General features: G+C 54.0%; 6 protein-coding genes across 6 annotated transcripts; 2 read left to right on the top strand and 4 right to left on the bottom strand.

Annotated features, from left to right (window-relative positions):
• Positions 1-778: 778 nt before the first annotated feature.
• E0L32_000509 (uncharacterized protein) lies at positions 779-1,978 on the bottom strand (the record flags this gene model as incomplete). The annotated part of the gene is made up of 3 exons (XM_031139581.1): positions 779-988; positions 1,394-1,433; positions 1,500-1,978. The coding sequence occupies 3 exons, from the start codon at positions 1,976-1,978 to the stop codon at positions 779-781; spliced, it is 729 nt and encodes a 242-aa protein (XP_030995826.1).
• Positions 1,979-2,872: 894 nt separating this feature from the next.
• E0L32_000508 (uncharacterized protein) lies at positions 2,873-4,393 on the bottom strand (the record flags this gene model as incomplete). The annotated part of the gene is made up of 1 exon (XM_031139570.1): positions 2,873-4,393. One exon carries the CDS (start codon positions 4,391-4,393, stop codon positions 2,873-2,875), a length of 1,521 nt encoding a protein of 506 aa, XP_030995825.1.
• A 2,086-nt stretch (positions 4,394-6,479) lies between these two features.
• Positions 6,480-7,504, top strand: E0L32_000507 (uncharacterized protein; the record flags this gene model as incomplete). Its single annotated transcript, XM_031139558.1, has 2 exons — positions 6,480-6,488; positions 6,593-7,504. The coding sequence occupies 2 exons, from the start codon at positions 6,480-6,482 to the stop codon at positions 7,502-7,504; spliced, it is 921 nt and encodes a 306-aa protein (XP_030995824.1).
• A 647-nt stretch (positions 7,505-8,151) lies between these two features.
• Positions 8,152-10,821, bottom strand: E0L32_000506 (uncharacterized protein; the record flags this gene model as incomplete). The annotated part of the gene is made up of 4 exons (XM_031139547.1): positions 8,152-8,625; positions 8,705-10,127; positions 10,186-10,292; positions 10,360-10,821. 4 exons carry the CDS (start codon positions 10,819-10,821, stop codon positions 8,152-8,154), a joined length of 2,466 nt encoding a protein of 821 aa, XP_030995823.1.
• Positions 10,822-12,208: 1,387 nt separating this feature from the next.
• Positions 12,209-13,532, bottom strand: E0L32_000505 (uncharacterized protein; the record flags this gene model as incomplete). Its single annotated transcript, XM_031139536.1, has 3 exons — positions 12,209-12,481; positions 12,536-13,279; positions 13,341-13,532. The coding sequence occupies 3 exons, from the start codon at positions 13,530-13,532 to the stop codon at positions 12,209-12,211; spliced, it is 1,209 nt and encodes a 402-aa protein (XP_030995822.1).
• Positions 13,533-14,240: 708 nt separating this feature from the next.
• On the top strand, positions 14,241-18,140 carry E0L32_000504 (uncharacterized protein; the record flags this gene model as incomplete). Its single annotated transcript, XM_031139525.1, has 4 exons — positions 14,241-14,277; positions 14,332-14,470; positions 14,535-14,816; positions 14,876-18,140. The coding sequence occupies 4 exons, from the start codon at positions 14,241-14,243 to the stop codon at positions 18,138-18,140; spliced, it is 3,723 nt and encodes a 1,240-aa protein (XP_030995821.1).

Here is an 18,140-nt window from a genome sequence, read left to right as displayed (position 1 = left end):
AAATGCTTTCCATCCTTCGCTAACAATATTACCTAGCCTCCTCTTGCTGTCTGGTTTCGGCTACCAGCACCAGTCGAGTTTCAGTATACAAGAGGCTCGATTCGGAGTCAACATCTTGCCAGGCTTGGTAGCTTCGGGCTCGGCAGCCAGACTCGGGTAAGACCAGGCAGCCAGTTAGATTCGGGACTCTGAATGCGCCCTACACATCGCTACAGGATCGAGTACGTAATCTCGGGACTTTCTCTATTGAACTTAGGAGCCGAACTCCCGACGGCGATGCTTCACTGCTTTCTCGGTACTTATGGTGGCCAGAACACATCAACCATATTTGGAGAGAGACGGAAAGAACCGAAGTCGTGAGCATAAGTAAGTAGAATCGGGTGGTCAACTTGACTGAGCGTTCGTCTAAAACCCCCAATCAATGTAATAACAGTACCTTGAAATGCACATCTATACTGAATGATTTCACCCATTCTCCCAAGAGCCTCTTTTGTCTATAGTTCCCGGAATCTTAGCTTTCAGAAACCAGCGCGAACCAACCTGGCCAATTCAACCAGGCCATCTCTTTTGAGCAAGACTTACCATCTCTACCTGCCAATATAAACAGAGAGGCCTAGTTCAGCTACGGTAAGTCTTATCAGGCAATGACACCAAGTCTTCATGTAAGTGCGTTTATAGTACTAACCATCTCTCATCAAGAGCGCACTGTCTATTCGAAATCATGTCTTCTCGTACAGCCGACATCTTAAGCGTGGTGCTGATCGGCTTCAATCTACTCTCAATACAAGCCCATCTGACCTCCAGGTTCACCCCAGGCTTCTCTCGAAATCTTGCGGAGAAGCTGCCGGAGCACAATAGGGTCCTCTTCTGGTGGGCAGGCGTCTCGGACTCCACGCTGAGGGCCTTCTTCATCAGCATCAACACCGTGCTCGCGGGCATGCTTTTGGTGCCGAGCCTTCGGACTCTTGGTCTTAAGATCGGATTCGGCCTGTGCTGTGTGGGGTTTTATTCCGACATGAGGTTGAGGGAGAGTCCGATTCCGCACCTCACTCTATTCGCGTTGGTCGGTGGTGCACTGTGGCTGAGTTATTGACAAGGTCAATAAGCGAAAGCACTTGAGCGTCTGCTGTGAGATGATCGTACCCGGTAAATTATGGCCGCGCTCATGTGGTATTTTCTCTCGTTGGATCCCTTGATGATGGTGGCCTCCGAGGTTGTCGTAGCTTCATACACCGACCTTCAAAGAAACTTGGCTTTTCCCCCTTCTCTTTATCTTACTAAAATCCTAGATTCAAAGGGAGGTTGGCAGATCTCGTCTATGCTCTCCCTTTATTATCATAAGTCAAACCATCTATAGAATCGAAATTGTCATCAACTATACCAACTTCTTTACCTTAATCGCTTCTGTTTCGGCCTCCTCCTCGTTATCCTCGCTGTCCTTTTTTCCATACATAGTCGGCATTGTCCTTTGAACTCATAGCCATCATCATCAGTCTTACAGTGCCTTCAGCGCGGCGACGATGAAGCACAACCACGCCGGCAAGTCCGTAATCAACGCCCGAACCCAGTTCATCTTGAGCCAAGCCTCCATGGAGTGGGCAACATTGCCTTTTGGAACCCCCTTTTCAATGGCTGCTATGCGGCGTAGAGCCATTGGCAGATAGAGCATGTGGGCAATGCTGAAAAGTAGACCCAACCAGTACCACTTCGTCGAGCCAGCAGGATCGTCGCCAGGGACAAGCAGATTAAGAGTGCCTAGGATGTAGTTGGCAGGATAGAATATGATCAGAACCCAGCCCCAGCGCAGGCCACCCCTGGTCCACCAAGCAGGCAGGGCAGAGTTTGCCAGTGTGCGGACAGGGGGTTGGACCCAGGTTCCGAAGATGAGGTGCTCGTCAAGAGCGAACATGAGGGTCATTGAGGAACAGAGTGCGGGGCTTAGGCGCAGAAGCCGGATAGAACTTGTAGCGAGGGCCATGGTTGGGTAAGGTAGGTAGGGAGGCAGGATCGGCCCGAGTCTACCAGGTTGACAGTCTTTGAGGGGAAGTGATCTTGTGGCGGCAAACGGGCTCTAGAGGTAATTATCAACAGGATCCGTGGTACCCGGATCCCTTCGTCCTCCCGAGGGTGTGCACACCCTCTCGGAAAGGCTCAGCTGAGTGATTGGGAGGGTCTGACTCCATGAGGCGTACGTATTTCGTGAAGATCAGGGTCCAGCCTTCGAAAAGTCCCGACTGCAACGCCCGACTGCAAGGTAAGCAAGGGTGGATCTATCGGGTGGCGCCCAAGTCCTCGTGCTGTGTGTTGGACCAGGGGGCCGTGGTCGGCCGCGCGCTTGCTGATTCAGTAAGATGCTCGGCGGTAGCGGCTCGGGGCCCGATTCTCTCCACCGGAAGAATCCCCCGAAAATCCTCCTGGCATCTGCATCTCCAATACAACCCTTGCCAGACCGTTGTGTGTGTTACATCGTCAGCCGCGCGTCTGAAGATGCAGTGTGATACATCATACGAGGCCACGACTCGGGCGCTGATATCCTCCACCGTCACAATATCCCGAGAGAGTGTCTCTTAGCCCTCGCAGCCTGGCTCTCACCATGTCCTTGACAGCCGGGGGTCGATAGTTTGTACAGTACTCGTGAAATATTTCCGATACAGTGATTAGAAGTGTCTCGAGTTGATGGCTCGACGTCTTGGACGGCTAGTAACGCCATGGGCCATACCTGATCGGTGGGTTCGTTTGGGAGCAACTTTGGTCTTTGGACTGCTAACGGGAAAAGATGATGCATTGCACAGTATATCAAGGTGATCATACTGCACATTGGAGAAGCCGCTCGCCGGTAAGGCTGGTTGATAATGTCACACAACAATTCCCATTAGGCTGGCTGATAAACAATCTCATGAAGCCTGCGAATCTCTTCCCTCAGTGCTTCAATTCCTACTCTACCTGTCAGGCCCTCACCACCTGCTTCTCCTTTCAACACGAGATCAACGAGCTGAGGCGCGATTACAATACTGCAAGGCTTGGCCTCATATCTCTCGCCGCCAGAATCGACCTCGCAGTCATCCTGACAGCCCAGCAAGCGTCCGATTCTATCTATCAGCCGTAGTACAGCCTGTGTGAGAACGATGATCTGCAAATCTGGATCTGGAGGAATCGATACCTCGTCGATGTGGAGAAGCGAGATTGTGAACAGAGTGATCTGGCGATGTGTGGCGAGCAATGCGGCTCGGATGGCGGCAAAGGCATCCCGAGAGAGGTGCATCAGGTTGGTGTGACAGGAAAGCACCAGGAGGCTCGAGGGCATGTCAAGCAGAGCACTGTGGGATGAGTCCGAGTCGTGCAGCACAGTGAGCTCGGTACCGTTGCTGCTTGATCGGATCTTTTTCCGCGGCGGCTGGCCTGTTGCCTCGGACATGCGGCGACGGTCCGTCGAATCCTCGGCGTCTATCCCTTCGGCCGGGCTCAGTAGTAGGCTGGCACTGACGGTACTAGGCTTCGGATGCTCGTGTGCATCGTATATGGCGGAGTGGTTCGGCCCCGGACCAGACCCGAGGATCTCGACCAGCAGCCTGTGGTATGTCTGCAGGCCGTGCATCATGAATACTACGGCATCGGAGAGTGTATGGCTCCCGTCCGGTGGCGTAGCCAAGGCAGTCAAGCCCAGGCCCGGGTGGATGTTCGTGTACTTGCTTGCCATTGGGCCCACAATGCCCAACTGTTGGTACACTTGCATGTTCAGGTCTGACAGCTCCTGCATCGTTTCTTGGCGCATGGGCCGGTGACGGCCCGGACCATTGGCCGTTGTGGCCGATTCGATCGCGGCACCTTCATCTCTAGTGAGTGCTGAGATGGGCGGGTCCAAGGATAGATCCAGGGCCGAATTGAGATAGTGGTCTGGTGGTATATCCAACGAGTTCTGATCCTCGAGTGTGCCCTCGCCAGAAAGAGCAAAATCAAATGCCTCCAAGTACTGAACCGTGACACCTCTTAACAGCGGGTCAACCGCGTCATCGAGGTCATGCCCTGACCAAGTGTCGCCATTCGGGGTGAAACCTCTCGAGGAGGCCGGTTGGGATGAAGTAGTGGGCAAAGCTGGCGAGCGTATGTTGGTATGTTGGGGAGGGTTGTGCGAGTTGCCTGTGCTCTCTCGCTGCTCTTTGTCTGTACGTCTGGGCCTGCCCATGCGCACAGATGAATCGATGATGCATGTTGCACCGGCCTTCTGACACCTCTCGCACGGATCATTGGGATTTTGCGTTCGTATGCACCGTAGCTTTTGGCCTCGGCATCTGTCGCACGCTAGCTGCTGGGGTCGTTCTCTTCTCGGCGGCTTTACCATACCGTACCCTGACTTGAATCCCGAGAAGCAGCTAGAAGAGTCTGAACGTGGCATGCTTGACTCGACAACGGGCCAGATAGTAAAGACGCACGAGAAGACAAGACAGGTCGGTTGTACACGACTAGAGACCTTCGACAAGAAGACAGCGGTGATAGTGTTGACTTTATGCTACTCCCATGTATGAGATATATGTCGTGTATGCCGTGATTGTTACCAATCCCCCATTTTCGCGCCACACACCTGCAGCAACGGTAACGGCGTTAACTGGCTAGACGAACTCACTGGCCAGAAGAACTTCTGGAGCTGAATGGAAAGTCCCGAATGTGCTGTGCGACATACCTGTTGTAGTACAGGGGACTTGCAGCCAAAGAATGCTGATTGCAGGACGCCCCCAATACCGGGCACACCAGAGCTGTCTGTCTGACAAGCTGTACACGGGCTGTCTGACCAGCTGCAGGATGACTACAAAGCTATTTCCGGACTGGAAGTCCGATGTCCATGGCCCTGGTACCTCCAGGGTACACAGCCTAACATACGATGGAAGTGAGCCTCTTACGCGTCTTTTTTGTTGTGGTGACATTGATCCTTTCGATTATTTACTCAGTTCCAGCGAGATCACGAATTTGACTGGTTCGTCGGTGTCCGATGTGTCAGTGATGGTCTCTGGGTCTTCACCTCCTGCCGGACTCATCAGGAAGCACCTAAGCCACAGGATTAGTCCTTGTCATTCTTGAACCGTCCATCGTCGCTCTGAAGCTATCCAGATCTCATAGGCCAGACATTTTCTATTAGTGATATTGTGGGGGAATGCATGTGGTCGCTCTAGAGTCCAAACATGAATAAGCCACAAACGGTCGGCTCTTATCAGTAGTCTGACCACAACTAGATAACCCCATACTGTGTTTATAAGCCGAGCATATATCTTGGGGTGAATGACGATACAGGTAGGGCTCCCTCAATGCGTATTCTAGAACAGCGTATGCGTGCTTAGTCCGGCCAAATCTGCACCATGACCAGCGTGCCAGCCAGCCTCTTCGCCATCCCAGCTCATCGCCGCGCTTATGGCGCTATCGGTCTTCCGTACCTCTTACATCGAACTGCTTCATCTCGCTCTCGTCGTGCAGGAAGCCGTAGCGAACCGCATCCCTCGCCACCGGACTGGGGCTGCGGTCTGGGCTTGCGGAGGAGACATTGAACCAACGAGAAGGTTCTCAGTAGGCCTTCGGTGGAGGGTAGGTAACTCGATCTTCTCTAGCCCATCTGGCTCGTCGTTTCAGTCGCCCAAACGCCTCCACCAACCAGGATCCCCGTCACGCTCCAGGGACGGGTAATGGGTGTGTGGGGGGCAAAGACTACAAGTACTCAATCCTTCGACGGGACAAGCCCACCATCGCAACGGTTCTATATCTCATACATGCCTAGGACTTGCGGCACGGGCCCCACCTCATGACTCCAAACGGGAAATTGACGCGCTTACACAGTCGATATCAAAGATTGCCTACGGTATTGCAACGCTGCATCGTGGTGCGGAGAGACAATGTGCGAGGTGATTGGGCCTGAGATCTCACGTTAGCGAGCCAGCTCACCAGGCAGGACTCTGCCTCTCTATGTGCTCCACATGTGCCAGCACAGTATTATCGGAAGATTTCTGGTCTTGGCGATGCCAAGTTCGCAGGCAATGTAATCCCTCATTGATACTCTAGCCATTGCCTGTCTTGGTTGAGCCACATCTGGATCTCTGTTGGACACGGGGATAACGGATCTCGGTAGCAGTAAACCTGAGACAACCACTGGTATCCATGCCTCCCGGTGCCAAGGTTTGAGGAGCGTGGCGGTCGAGTTGAAGCCACCGACCGAAAAGATGACTGTCATCCTTGGCATTCCTGCCATGATCCTCTTGCCGTGATGAGCATCATAGTCGAGGCCAGGCTTGCTCGATGATGCCGGAGAGACTCGCGGCAAACATAGTATATTGAAGATCCACAGATCGTCTTAAGAAATGCAAGGCAGCGGGCCGCCGCCGTACACAGATATAGTTACGGGGCTGTGTACAGAATTGCATTAGTGTCAAACATCATTGCCGCGTTACGGCCGCCATGTTTCCTTGATGCAACCCTGAGCCCATCGGATGAATGAAATGATGTATTGTGTAGGCAAGTTTGCGAGAGGCCTCTAGAGCTTGGCATGACACACTTCTACATGCATTGGCTAGGGTACTGAGAGCGGCCCTTTAATGTTGTTCAACGAGCCTAGCAGGCATCTGACTGTCTTGTAAATGCGGATTACACTCGGGAACCACCTGAGTTGGTTCTAGTCTCAACTCAGCATTGCCCAATATCTGAACAATATGTTGGGCATGGTGTAAAAGAACAAACATCTGCTACCTACGCTCGCGCCCTGTCTGCGGCAGGGTTCTATGCCCTGACATTTGATGCTGGCTATCAAGGTGAAAGCACTGGTGAGCCTCGAGGACTAGAGGACCCGCACCAGCGAGTTGAGGACAATAAAGCTGCCGTCACCTTCTTAACCACCTTGAAGGGGAAAGTTGACCCTGAGCGCATCGGTATGCTGGGTATTTGCGCATCAGGCGGCTATACTTCTTATGCTGCGCAATCTGATACCCGCATCAAAGCCCTTGGCACTGTCAGTGCTGCTTGTGTCGGCCGAATGACACGCAACGGTGGTCTTTACGAAAGCAACAAGAAGGAATCGCCTGATGCCATTATCGGTGCTCTCAAAGCTGCGGGTGATTGGGGAACGTCTCATGCCGGCAACACCAAATCTGAAGCACCCAAAATGTTTCAAACGGAAGCCTCCGAGGTGCCAGGTGATGCGCCATCGTTTTTCAAGTCGGCTGCTGCGTACTACGGCACTGAGCGCGGCAACCATCCGAGATCAGACCAACGTGTGCCCTTGTCAAGCTATGACTTGATGATTGGTTACGACTCCTTCACTTTCCAGCACCTAATCTCTCCTCGACCGCTGCTCATGATCGTTGGTTCGAATGCGGAGACACTACATTATAGCAAGGCTGCTGTGGAGTGTGCGAAGGAGCCGAAGGAGTTGTTTGTCATTGACGGAAAGAATCATTTTGAACTTTATGACGATTTAAGGAAATCAGCGCCAAAGTTGGTCGAGTTTTACGCAACAGCGCTTACAAAATAAAGCATTCTATATCTTGCTTAAAAATCTAACTATCTTGCTTAAACACTTGACAGCCATCGCTCAACATCAGCGATCATCCAACCCGAAGCAAACCAGTAAACGGCACAAATGTAGGGAAGCTCCCAGCAGGTCTAAGTCCTTCTTGCTGTGGAAAGGTCGCATTTTGAGAGTCGTCACTGTTACGTTGTCACAAGATACGTTATTCGAATAGCCACTGTCGGTCATACTTTGGCAAAACACGGAGAGCCGGCTCAAGGACCATCTGAAACGTCAACTTAACGGTGTTTCGAACGGTCGTTGCCAATGGCTCAGTTGCAGCCAATGAGAGACCCTTTCCCAAAGAGGAATCCGCTGGAAGTGGCAGATCTTCCACGCAGAAGAAATTACTGGGCATACATTAGCATATCCTCACAACTCCTATTGTCTGAACTCCGAACTTTCGAAACTCTGTTTTTGGTATTTCGTAATCGCACCGTGGCCTTCGTATATTTCCAACACCTTTGACGAAATTGTCTACAAAAATAGGGTTGTTCCTCATGTTCTCCCAAGGTGAAACGACGACCGTGAACAACGCCTGTTAAAGAAAAAAAAGAAAACAAGCCACGCATGTTCGATGTAACAACGCTGTTTTCCCCACCCATTTCTCCTCAGAACCCTCCCGTGCCCTGCACCCTCTTGACCGCCCCGAGGATGCCCCTGGCCCAGCTGAACCTGCCCGGGTCGACGCCCGTCGCGCCGTCGGCCTCCTTGCCCGCCGCGTCGCGCCACACGCCGTCCGTCCGGCTGAGCTGGCCGTAGAGGTGCGTGTTCTGGTTGCGGCGCAGGCCGTCGATCCACGCGGCGCAGACGTCGGCGCTCTCGAGCATGACGTTGACCTCCTGCGAGTGGAACCACGACTGCGTGTCCTGGTTGCCGTTGCCCTGGATGGCGACGCGCTCGTCGACGATCATGAGCTTGATGTGGCACGAGCGCCGGCGCTTCTCCTGCACGATGGGCCGCGTCTGGTCCTTGCCCACGTACCAGAAGTAGTGCAGGCGCTGCCTGCCCTCCTCCGAGAGCGTCTTGTACAGCGTGTGCGCGATGAGCTCGTTGTGGCCGCCCTGCATGGGGAGGAGTTCTCCCTACAGTATGATGTTAGTAATGCTGCATTTGGAGTCTGTTTGTGTGGATTTTGTAGGCATTCTTCGGGGTGAGACGTACCATGTCGTTGTAGCCCAGGCAGATGTAGCAGTAGACATCGACCCCCCTCTCGCACGCCTCCACGATGGCGGGCAGCAGCGGCTCGGCGTTGAGCGTCGGCGACTGGATAAACACGTTCTTGCGCGCGTTGCGCAGCGCCGACAGCCAGGCCGCGTTCTGCGGCATCTCGACCGACATGTGGTTGGGCGGGCCGTACGGCGAGCGGCAGACCATGGCGATGGGGAAGGGCTCGTGCGTCCTGTGCGGGATGCAGGGCGTCATCTCGTCCTCGGCCGCGAAGTCCGGCGCGTCGCCGCGGAAGCCGACGTTGGTCGTGTGGTTGAGGTGCCGCGAGATGGCCTCCATCTGCGTCTCGCCCGGCTTGGCCGAGACGAGGGCCTGCACCCGCGCCACCTCGTCGGCGATGTCGTTGTCGAACTGTGGGTCGTCTGCCGTGTCCTCCGGGAACGGGGTGTCGATCCCGACCGGATCTTTGATCTGCAACTGCGAGAGAGGCTGGGTGCCGCCCGCCAGGAAGTCTTGTGTCTCGGCATCGGGCCCCGTTGCATTGTTCTGCGACAGTGGCGGATTGCTGGGTCCCTGGGTTGCACGGACGGATGAGCTGGTCGCAAATTTAACATCAGTTGACGCTCCGCTAGCAGCGCTAGGCTCATGAGGATGCAGTGTGCTTGTTGTGGTGGTCGGTCCCGTCAGGGGGTCAGCACGGTCGGGGTTGGTGCTATGCTGGTCGCCGTCTGCCGCGTCTACGGCACCGGGCTCCTGAACTTCTTTGGTCTGCTGAGCACCGAATGCCTGTCTCTGGCGCATCTTTGTGGGGTCGATGATGGCCTTATGGCCCTTGATCGTACCGTCCGGACCAAAGATGCCGTCGTGTTTGTCCCCAAAGCTGCCGATACCCCCCTGCGCGGCTGGAGAGTTGTAGCTCGGCAGGGGCGGGGTCAGCTTCTTGTTCCAGGAAAGTAAGGCCATGTCGTACAGCGAGTCGACAATGGGGCCCTCCAGATGAATCATCATTTCGACATTATCGTTATCTTGGATGTTGTTGCTCTGGAGGATGCCCACCTTGCGGTCGACGACCATATACTTGGCATGGAAGGTGCCCAGCATGGGGTGATGGTAGTTCATGACCTCGAGATCGATGTTTGGGATCTCGTGCGGATGGGGAAGGCCGACTTCCTTACCAGTGTATTCCTTCTCTGGAACGATGTAGTGCGGCTCTATGAGCTGCTTGACACTGCCGCGGTCATAGATGATCTTCATCACGACCTTCTCGCCCCGCTCGCCGGCACGGCGTGAGAGCTCACGCATGGCGTTGGTGATGAACTTGGAGGCGTGGCTGTTCTGCCAGTAGTTGGTAGCCAAGAAGACCTCCTTCTCAGCTCGGACAATGACATTACCCATGTGTCGCACAATGTCGGGGATTCTTGTATGGTGGTCAGCCTTCCTTCAGCTGTTCCAACTAAAGCAGAGACACGGCTTACACAGAGATGATGGTCAGCGGCACAACGCCACAGCTGCCCATGAGCGAAGGGCTCACCATGGCCCGCTGCGGGTTGTCGTGAAGAGTGCACAGTGCGTCGTGGTACAGCTGAACGCGCTCGTTAGCGGTCTACGCATTTGAACAAAAACGGCATGGCTATATTGGAGGGACAAACCCGTAAGAACAGATCACTTGGCTGCGTCGGACCGAATTTGCCGCACTGCTCTGCCCTCCCGAGGTTCTCCTGTGACACCTCACCCTTGCCGCAGTCTTTCATCGACTTGGAGCTCGACAGCTTGGGCACATGGTGCCCGTAGAGCCTGCGCCAAGCATCGCCGGGCGCCAAGGTGGGATCCGCGGCAAGCAGCGCGGACACCGATTCCTTCGAGGTGCAATACGAAAAGGTCTTGTCGGAGAAAGTCTCGGCGGCGCCGTTGACGGCCGCGTCCTTGTCAGGACCCATACTTTCCTGATTCGGGGAGGATGTCGCAGGTGTTGGTGATTGTGACGAGGATGACTCGTCTGACGGCAGAGGGATAGTGCGCCGGTACGGCGTGGTGTAGGCAGTGTAGGGGAATATAAAGGCTATCTGATACAGCACGTCACCCAGGCTCTGTATGTCTTGCCAAACGGTCATGATGGGGTGCGGGGAACCCGTTTATGATGGATGCCTCTAAGTAGTGTAAGAGGCAGAGACGGTGGGCAAGACTAGAGCGGCCTACTAGGGGGGAAAAGGCCACGCAAGCCGGGACTTTTGCGGGGGAAGCGCGAGAAGCTTGTTTACTCCGGCAGGCAAGTTCCTGAGAGTCAATCTGCCATGGTGTGAGCGGTCCGTCAGAGGGTCCAGGCAAGCAGTCAAAGTCTCGACCACGATCGAACAGAACAAAAAAAGGAGGGGAGGGGGAAAGGCTATTTCGCACCAGAGGTAATAAATCTTGAGGAGATGATGTTATCGAATCCACATTGCGACCCGGTGTGGCAGATCCGGGGGCACTCCGTGCCAAGCTTTGCCAAGATTTGCGGCTGCCGAAGTGACGGGCGCACTACAGGGGGGCCACTCGAGATGAATTTGATTCGAGAAGCATGCCAGACGCGATGATCATCGAACGCTCTCCTCTCGATATGACCCAGCTGACTGGGTGTTTGATCCAACGATGTCATACCAAGTAGTCTCGAACACAATTTAATTCTCGCAATTGGACCACTCGTTGGAACTTTAAACACCCTCGCCATCCATCGCGCCAAGTATCTCACGCATCCAACTTGGAGCGATCCCAGCCAGGTTTGCGGAGGGCCGGATGACGTCAAGAGGCTTGCCCAGCACACACGGCCACACTTGTGCGGAGACCTGGGACAGCACCACCGCCACATCTGACCCGGAAAAGATGGCAAAGATGGCAAAACATGCGCTCCACAGAAGGAAATCCGGGCTGTCGGCATGCAATTTTGGGTGCCTGCACTGCACATCTACTCTCTTCAGCTCTTGGCCCACTTCATAATTGCCATGTATGCCGGCGTGGCCGGTTATCTCGGCCTGCCTGCAAAAAGTGCCAGTTTTTTTTTTTACCAAGCCATGGGATGGATGCCATAAGCACAATCACCAATGGATCCTGTCACTTACGGCCATAGAGGGTAGAAAATTCGGGATCCCGTCCGCTCTCCCCTAGACAAACTGCCCATCGCCGAATCAGTACTCAGGTCGGTGACGACTGGGGAATCCTCGGTGCTGTAAGTTTTGCTTCTGCTGTTTCTTTTTTTGCCTTCGTTCATTTCCGACGACCTCAAGGTTTCATGAGATAAAAAGACAAATTGCTCGGCGTCAGTCGTAGATGAATATGCATTTCAGCTGCTGGGGCTCCAAACTGGGTGAACAGCATTACCACTACTGTTACTGGTGGCTCGTCTCAATCAATAGCTCAGAGTCATGTTCCTGTATTGTTGCTTATGCCAGTCGACGAACGAACAAATATCTATAGCCAAGAAAAAGGGCGGCTTCCGACCAAGTCCTAACGAATTCCATCCCTCTACAGCTCACCCATCTCGACATCCTCACTCTTGAGCTTGGTAAAGTCAGTAAACCCGAGCTCGTAGGCAAAGGCAAGAGTCATGCGCGCGTGTTGGATCATGTGGTCGAAGGAGAGATATGAGATCTTGTCGTCGGTGGTGTGGATGTGGTTGTCAGAGTCCTCAAAGGCGGACTCGATGACAAACGCGGAAGGGTAGCCAGCTTTGGTGGCCGAGGCGTGGTCGGAGCAGGCGTATCCGCACTTGGTCTCGACATAGGGAATTTCGCAGTACTATCATTCTTGTTAGACATGCACTGGTTGTAATTTGGGACGAAACAAGCATACCTCGACGACCACCTTCTTGATAAAGTCGGTCAGGTTGGGGTCCACAAAGTCGACAATGACGCCGACACTCTCGGGCTTGCCGGCATCCAGCGTCTTCTGGACGAAACCAGTCATATCCTGCTGCAGCATAGCCTTGACATCGCGCTTCGACTTCTCGTAGGTAGAGAAGATCGCCTGCGATCCGAGCAGGCCCCCCTCCTCGGCGCTGTACCAGTGGAACTCGATCGTGTTCTCCATCTTGCCCTTGATCACGTCCTCGGAGCTAAGGAGGACGCGGAACGCCTCGAGGATGGTCACGGTCCCGCTGCCGTCGTCGTCCGCGCCGGGCGCCGCCAGCACGGACGGCAGCCACAGGTTGATGGAGTCCTGGTGGGCGCCGATGACGACGGTCGAGTTGGTCTTGCCCGGGATCTGCGCGATGATCGAGTTCTGGCCCCAGGCGTGCGGGAAGTGCTCCGCCGCGACGCCGTACTCGTCGGCGCCGGCGTCCTTGATGGTGGCGCGCACCTGCTTCAGGAGCCACTCCGACGACTGCCGGCCGTAGTCGGACTTGTAGTAGCGTGTGTGGAAGCTCGTCAGCTTCTCCAGGTGGTCCTTCATCTCCGTCTTGGACAGGTTCTTGAGAAGCGGGTTGACCTCGTCCTGCAGCTTCAGCTTCTTGGGGAAGACGCTCGTCGAGTAGGCGCCGGCTCGCGATGCGCCGAGGTCCGCGTGCTCGGTGATGTCCATGAAACGCTGACCGTTCTATTGATGACGCACTTGGTTAGAGCAGCAGTGGGCTGGGGCAGCACGATGCAAGACTCACTCGCCGAAGCTCCCACTTCTCCTCCTCGGTCACCCATCTCGTGTTGCCGGGGCTCAGCTCGATGTGGTACTTCTCTGCATCTGCGAGCTCGGGATGCAGCTGAATGTGGGCATCGGTCTCGTGCTTCTCGACGAAGCGCGCGCCGATCGTGGGCGCCAGAATGGCAAGGACTGAAGCGGATGATACTCTCATGATGACTCTGGTGGAAACGGTAGGACAACAAAATCGATAGTTGTAAGGATGAAGGCGAAGATGGGATGGTATGAGGAGGCGGTTTGTTGATGGTTTCAGGTACACGAGTCACACGGGAACACACGCAATCGAGCACGAGCCCGAGCTCTCCCCGCACACATTGATAAGCTTCAGGCAGAAGAATGAGCGTCATTTGGGGGTGACTAAGCCTGGAAAGGCAAGTCTCTCAGGTACGGGTCCACTAGTTAAAGCGTCGGGTAGCGCAGTGTCTCCGCCGAGACCGTGACGACTAGCCCTGGATCTGTTAGTAGACCTACCTCTATTTGTACTGGGACGACTTGCACTCCGCATGTAATTGACGGCCAACATTCGTTGATCAAGATAACGCGATGAACGGGCTCGCACAGCCTCACAGGTTTGCAGTGTGATGCTGGAGAAAAATGCCTTGTATGCCTGATGAGTTGTCGGGGAGGGAGGGGCCCGTGGATTGATTGGATTCGGACTGCTGGTCGAAGCAGCTGAGCTGGCGCTTTTGCAGCAATCCAATCATTCCTAGGCTCTCCCACCCATCGACTTCTACCTGCAATGTGCTCGAATCTTCCCAACTTTTCCCCTCATTCTTCTCTCGTGCTAGAACCTATTTTGCTCTTGTTGAAAGACGACATCGCCTGCCGCATGTGATACGGCGAAGGACTCGTAGCCGGCACCATGGCGACTTCAGCGCCATTGAAGATTCTGTCCTTGGGTAAGCATCAGGCTCCGAGACACCTTTCGCCACAAGCTCACTAACCTGGACCAGATGGCGGAGGCATCCGCGGGCTCTCAAGCCTCTTGATTTTGGAGTGTATCATGGAGAAGATGCGAGAGTCCAAGGGACTGAGCGACATGCCACGACCCTGTGAAGTCTTCGACTTGATCGGCGGCACAAGCACTGGAGGGTACGTAGGCTTTGTGTCCTCTATTCCCTCAATGATTACCAGGCATCTCACACGAAGCCAACAGAATCATTGCTATCATGCTCGGAAGGCTGAAGATGACCGTCAACGAGTGCATTCAGGCATACCGAAAGCTGGCAGAGCAGGCGTTCACCCCCAAGAAGGGGAGGATCCCTTACTCGTCTCATGGCGCCTTCTCGGCCACGGCCCTGGAGGATGCCATCAAGCAAGCGATCAGAGAGTCTTGTGTTGAAGCAGAATGCGTTGCTCAACGGACGCGGGGTGACTCGACGGAGAAGACATGTCCCCACAGCGAGATGAAGTTCCGTGATAAGTCGTGCACAAAGACGTATGTTGCGATTTTCTTACAAGGGTATCTGGTTCCATTCTGTGACTGACATGTTATAGCGTTGTCTTGGCCATCACGAAGGACGACGTTGACACATCACCAACACTCTTCACGACTTACGGCACATCCATGGACCTCGATAGCTGTGCAATCTGGCAAGTGGCACGAGCCACATCAGCCGCTACAACCTTCTTCAAGCCCATCACTATCGGTCGTGACAAGATAGAATACATCGATGCCGCGTTCGGATACAATAACCCTTGCGAAATCCTGATCGAGGAAGCCCAACGTCAGTGGCCTGGGGCCCAAGAACTACGCATCCTCAGTATAGGTACCGGGCTAGGAAATGCCGTCAAGCTCGACAATAGCCGCGTTTCCATCGTCAAAGCCCTCAAGAAGATGGCCACGTCGTCTCAAAGGGTCGCTTCAAGCCTGGCCAACCGATACAGTGGCAGCAACCAGTACCATAGATTCAATGTCGACAGTGGTATGGAGGATGTCGTCTTGTCCGATTGGAAAAAGGCCAGCGCAATCTCATCGCATACCAAAAGCTATATCCGGTCTCAGGACAGGGCTTTACAGGAATTTGTCGACAAGCTGGACCAAACTTCTATTCCACCTGTCCCGAGTACGCCAGAGAGTACAAAACAATCACGCCCCACCAGTTCTGCATATCACTTCCCCTTCCCTCGGAACAGGCGTTTCGTTGGGCGTGAACAGGTGCTAGCTGAACTCCAAGACAGATTGTTTGCATTGCACACTCCGTGTGTCTCGCTGGTGGGACTCGGGGGCGTGGGGAAAACCCAGGTCGCATTGGAGCTTGCGTATTGGGTGAAGGAGAACCACCCTGACCACTGCGTCTTCTGGGTATCAGCACTAAGCGACGCTACCTTTGAGCAGTCATACAGCGGGATAGCAAAGAAGTTGCTGATCACGCAACGTATTTGCGGTGATGAAAAGGAAGATGTGAAGGTCATCGTCCAGCAGCATCTGAGTTCGTCGGCGGTCCAACCTTGGTTTCTCATCGTGGACAACGCAGATGATCGAGATCTGGTGTTTGGTCCTTCAGACAGCCAAGGTGGAATAAGCCAATACCTCCCAACTAGTGAAGCTGGTGTCACCTTGTTTACAACTAGGTCCCGCGAGGTAGCGGTAGACGCGGCCCAAGGCGAAATCGTTGATCTCTGCGAGATGGAGGAAGACGAAGCGGCTGGTCTTTTTGCTCGACTCCTTGTGCAACATGACTTGGGCAAGACTGAGCCTGCCTTGGAGCTCCTCAAGGAGCTCACATATCTTCCACTGGCAATTTCCCAAGCGGCGGCATACTTGAACAAGAACATTAACGTGTCAATACCCGAGTATCTCGCCCTTCTGCGGGGTACGGAACAAGACCTAGTCAGCCTGATGAGCAAGGAGTTCCGCGACAGCACACGATATGCCAACTCGCAGAACGCGGTGGCCACGACATGGATTGTATCTTTCGAGCACATTCGCAAGGCTAACGAATTTGCCGCAAGTCTGCTATCATTCATCTCGTGCATCGAACCCAAGGCTATACCGCAGTCCATCTTACCCAGATCCGAGACGCAGGAGCAGCTGGCCTCCGCCCTCGGGCTGCTCTGTGGATATGCGTTTCTCACCAGGAGAGGGGACACTGACTTGTATGACATGCACAGTCTTGTCCACACAGCAACTAGGGTCTGGATCCAGGACCAGGCCAAAACGGACGGGACACGAGTCGACGCTATTCGATGTGTTGTGGATAATTTTCCTCGTCGGTGGAGCAGACAAAGAGAACAGTGGCTAGGCTTTCTTCCCCACGCCATCAGCCTGCTTCGCAGAAGCGAAAACATCGAAGTGGAAGAACGCCTTGACTTACTTGACTTTGTGATCCGCTGCCTTACCTTAGATGGAAGGTGGCTTGATGTCGTCCATTTGTTTGAGGGCTTTACAACATCCCGACAGGGTCTGCCAGCAGGAGAAGCACATCCGCACCACTCTCTTGATCGATCCCTTGGACGGGTTTATTCGGGAATTGGACAGCATACGAAGGCCATCTCCTATCTGGAAACGGCAGTGCTTGCTTACAGAAGACAACGAGGGGAAGACGATGTCGAACTCTTGGCTGCAGAGTTGGACCTTGCCGAAGTACACATAGGCGCCCGGAACTACAGCAACGCCATTGCGATTATCGAAAATATCCTGGCCAATTCGACAGATATATTGAAAGCTAGCCCTACTCTGCTCTTGCGTTCGCACGCTTTACTCGTAAGAGCACATGGACGTGCTGGACAAGCCACCAATGCCACCGACACTCTGCAGCATATCCTGGGAGTTTTAAAACCAACCGCAAGGAGGGACGGGCTAGAAAGCGATATCTTGTCTGCAGAGAGGAGCCTTGCTGAGATTTATATCAATAACAACCAGCCAGATCGAGCCGTGCGGCTGTTGAAGTATGTCATGGACGATGACGCAATTTTGCTCCCAGAAGATGCTTTTACAAAGCTGCACTCACAATATTGGCTTGGGAAAGCATACGTTGCAGTCAAAGATTACGAGCAAGCCATTGATGTATTGGAACCTGTGGTCAAAATTTCGGCCAGGACAATTGGGGAGGAGCATATATTGAGGCTGATTTTGGAACACTGCCTTGCAACGGCGTATCTAGAGGACGGCCAGGTGGCAAGGGCGCGTGAGCTATTCGAGCATGTTGTCGATGTGCATGCGAGGACGTGTGCGGCAGAGGATACGTACCGGCTAAGTTCAGAGTATTTCCTTGCGCGCACATATGTCAAGCTTGGCGAGATGGGGAAGGCTTGCAACCTATTGGAACATGTTGTCGCGACGCATACGAGGATCTCAGACGAAGAGGACAAGTTCCGGCTAGAGTCAGAGTGTTACCTTGCGCAGACATATCGCAAGCTTGGCCAGTTGGGAAAGGCTTGCCAGCTCTTGGAACATGTTGTCGCGACGTTTACGAGGATCTTAGATGAAGAGAGTAAGTCCCGGCTATGGTCAGAGTATTACCTTGCGCGGACATATCTTGAACTCAGAGAGCTGGAAAAGGCTTGCCAGCTATTGGAGCATGTTGCCGCGACATATGCGAAGATCTTGGATGAAGAGGATGAGACCAGGCTGAAGTCAGAGTTTCGCCTTGCACAGACATATCTTGGGCTTGGCCAGTTGGACATGGCTATCGGATTATTCGAGCACGTCGCGATGGTGGATGCAAAGACGCTCGAACTAGACGATCCGGATCGGTTGATGAATCTGGAATGGTTGGAGCATGCACGGGGTCAGATACCGAGCAATCAAGAGATTTGA

The sequence above is a fragment of the Thyridium curvatum genome, assembly GCF_004353045.1.
Source record: "Thyridium curvatum strain D216 chromosome Unknown NODE_2_length_892811_cov_85.036431, whole genome shotgun sequence".
Classification (NCBI taxonomy): Eukaryota; Fungi; Ascomycota; class Sordariomycetes; order Thyridiales; family Thyridiaceae; genus Thyridium; species Thyridium curvatum.
Note: the sequence above shows the minus strand (reverse complement) of the source record. Positions and strands in the feature narration are given on the sequence as shown.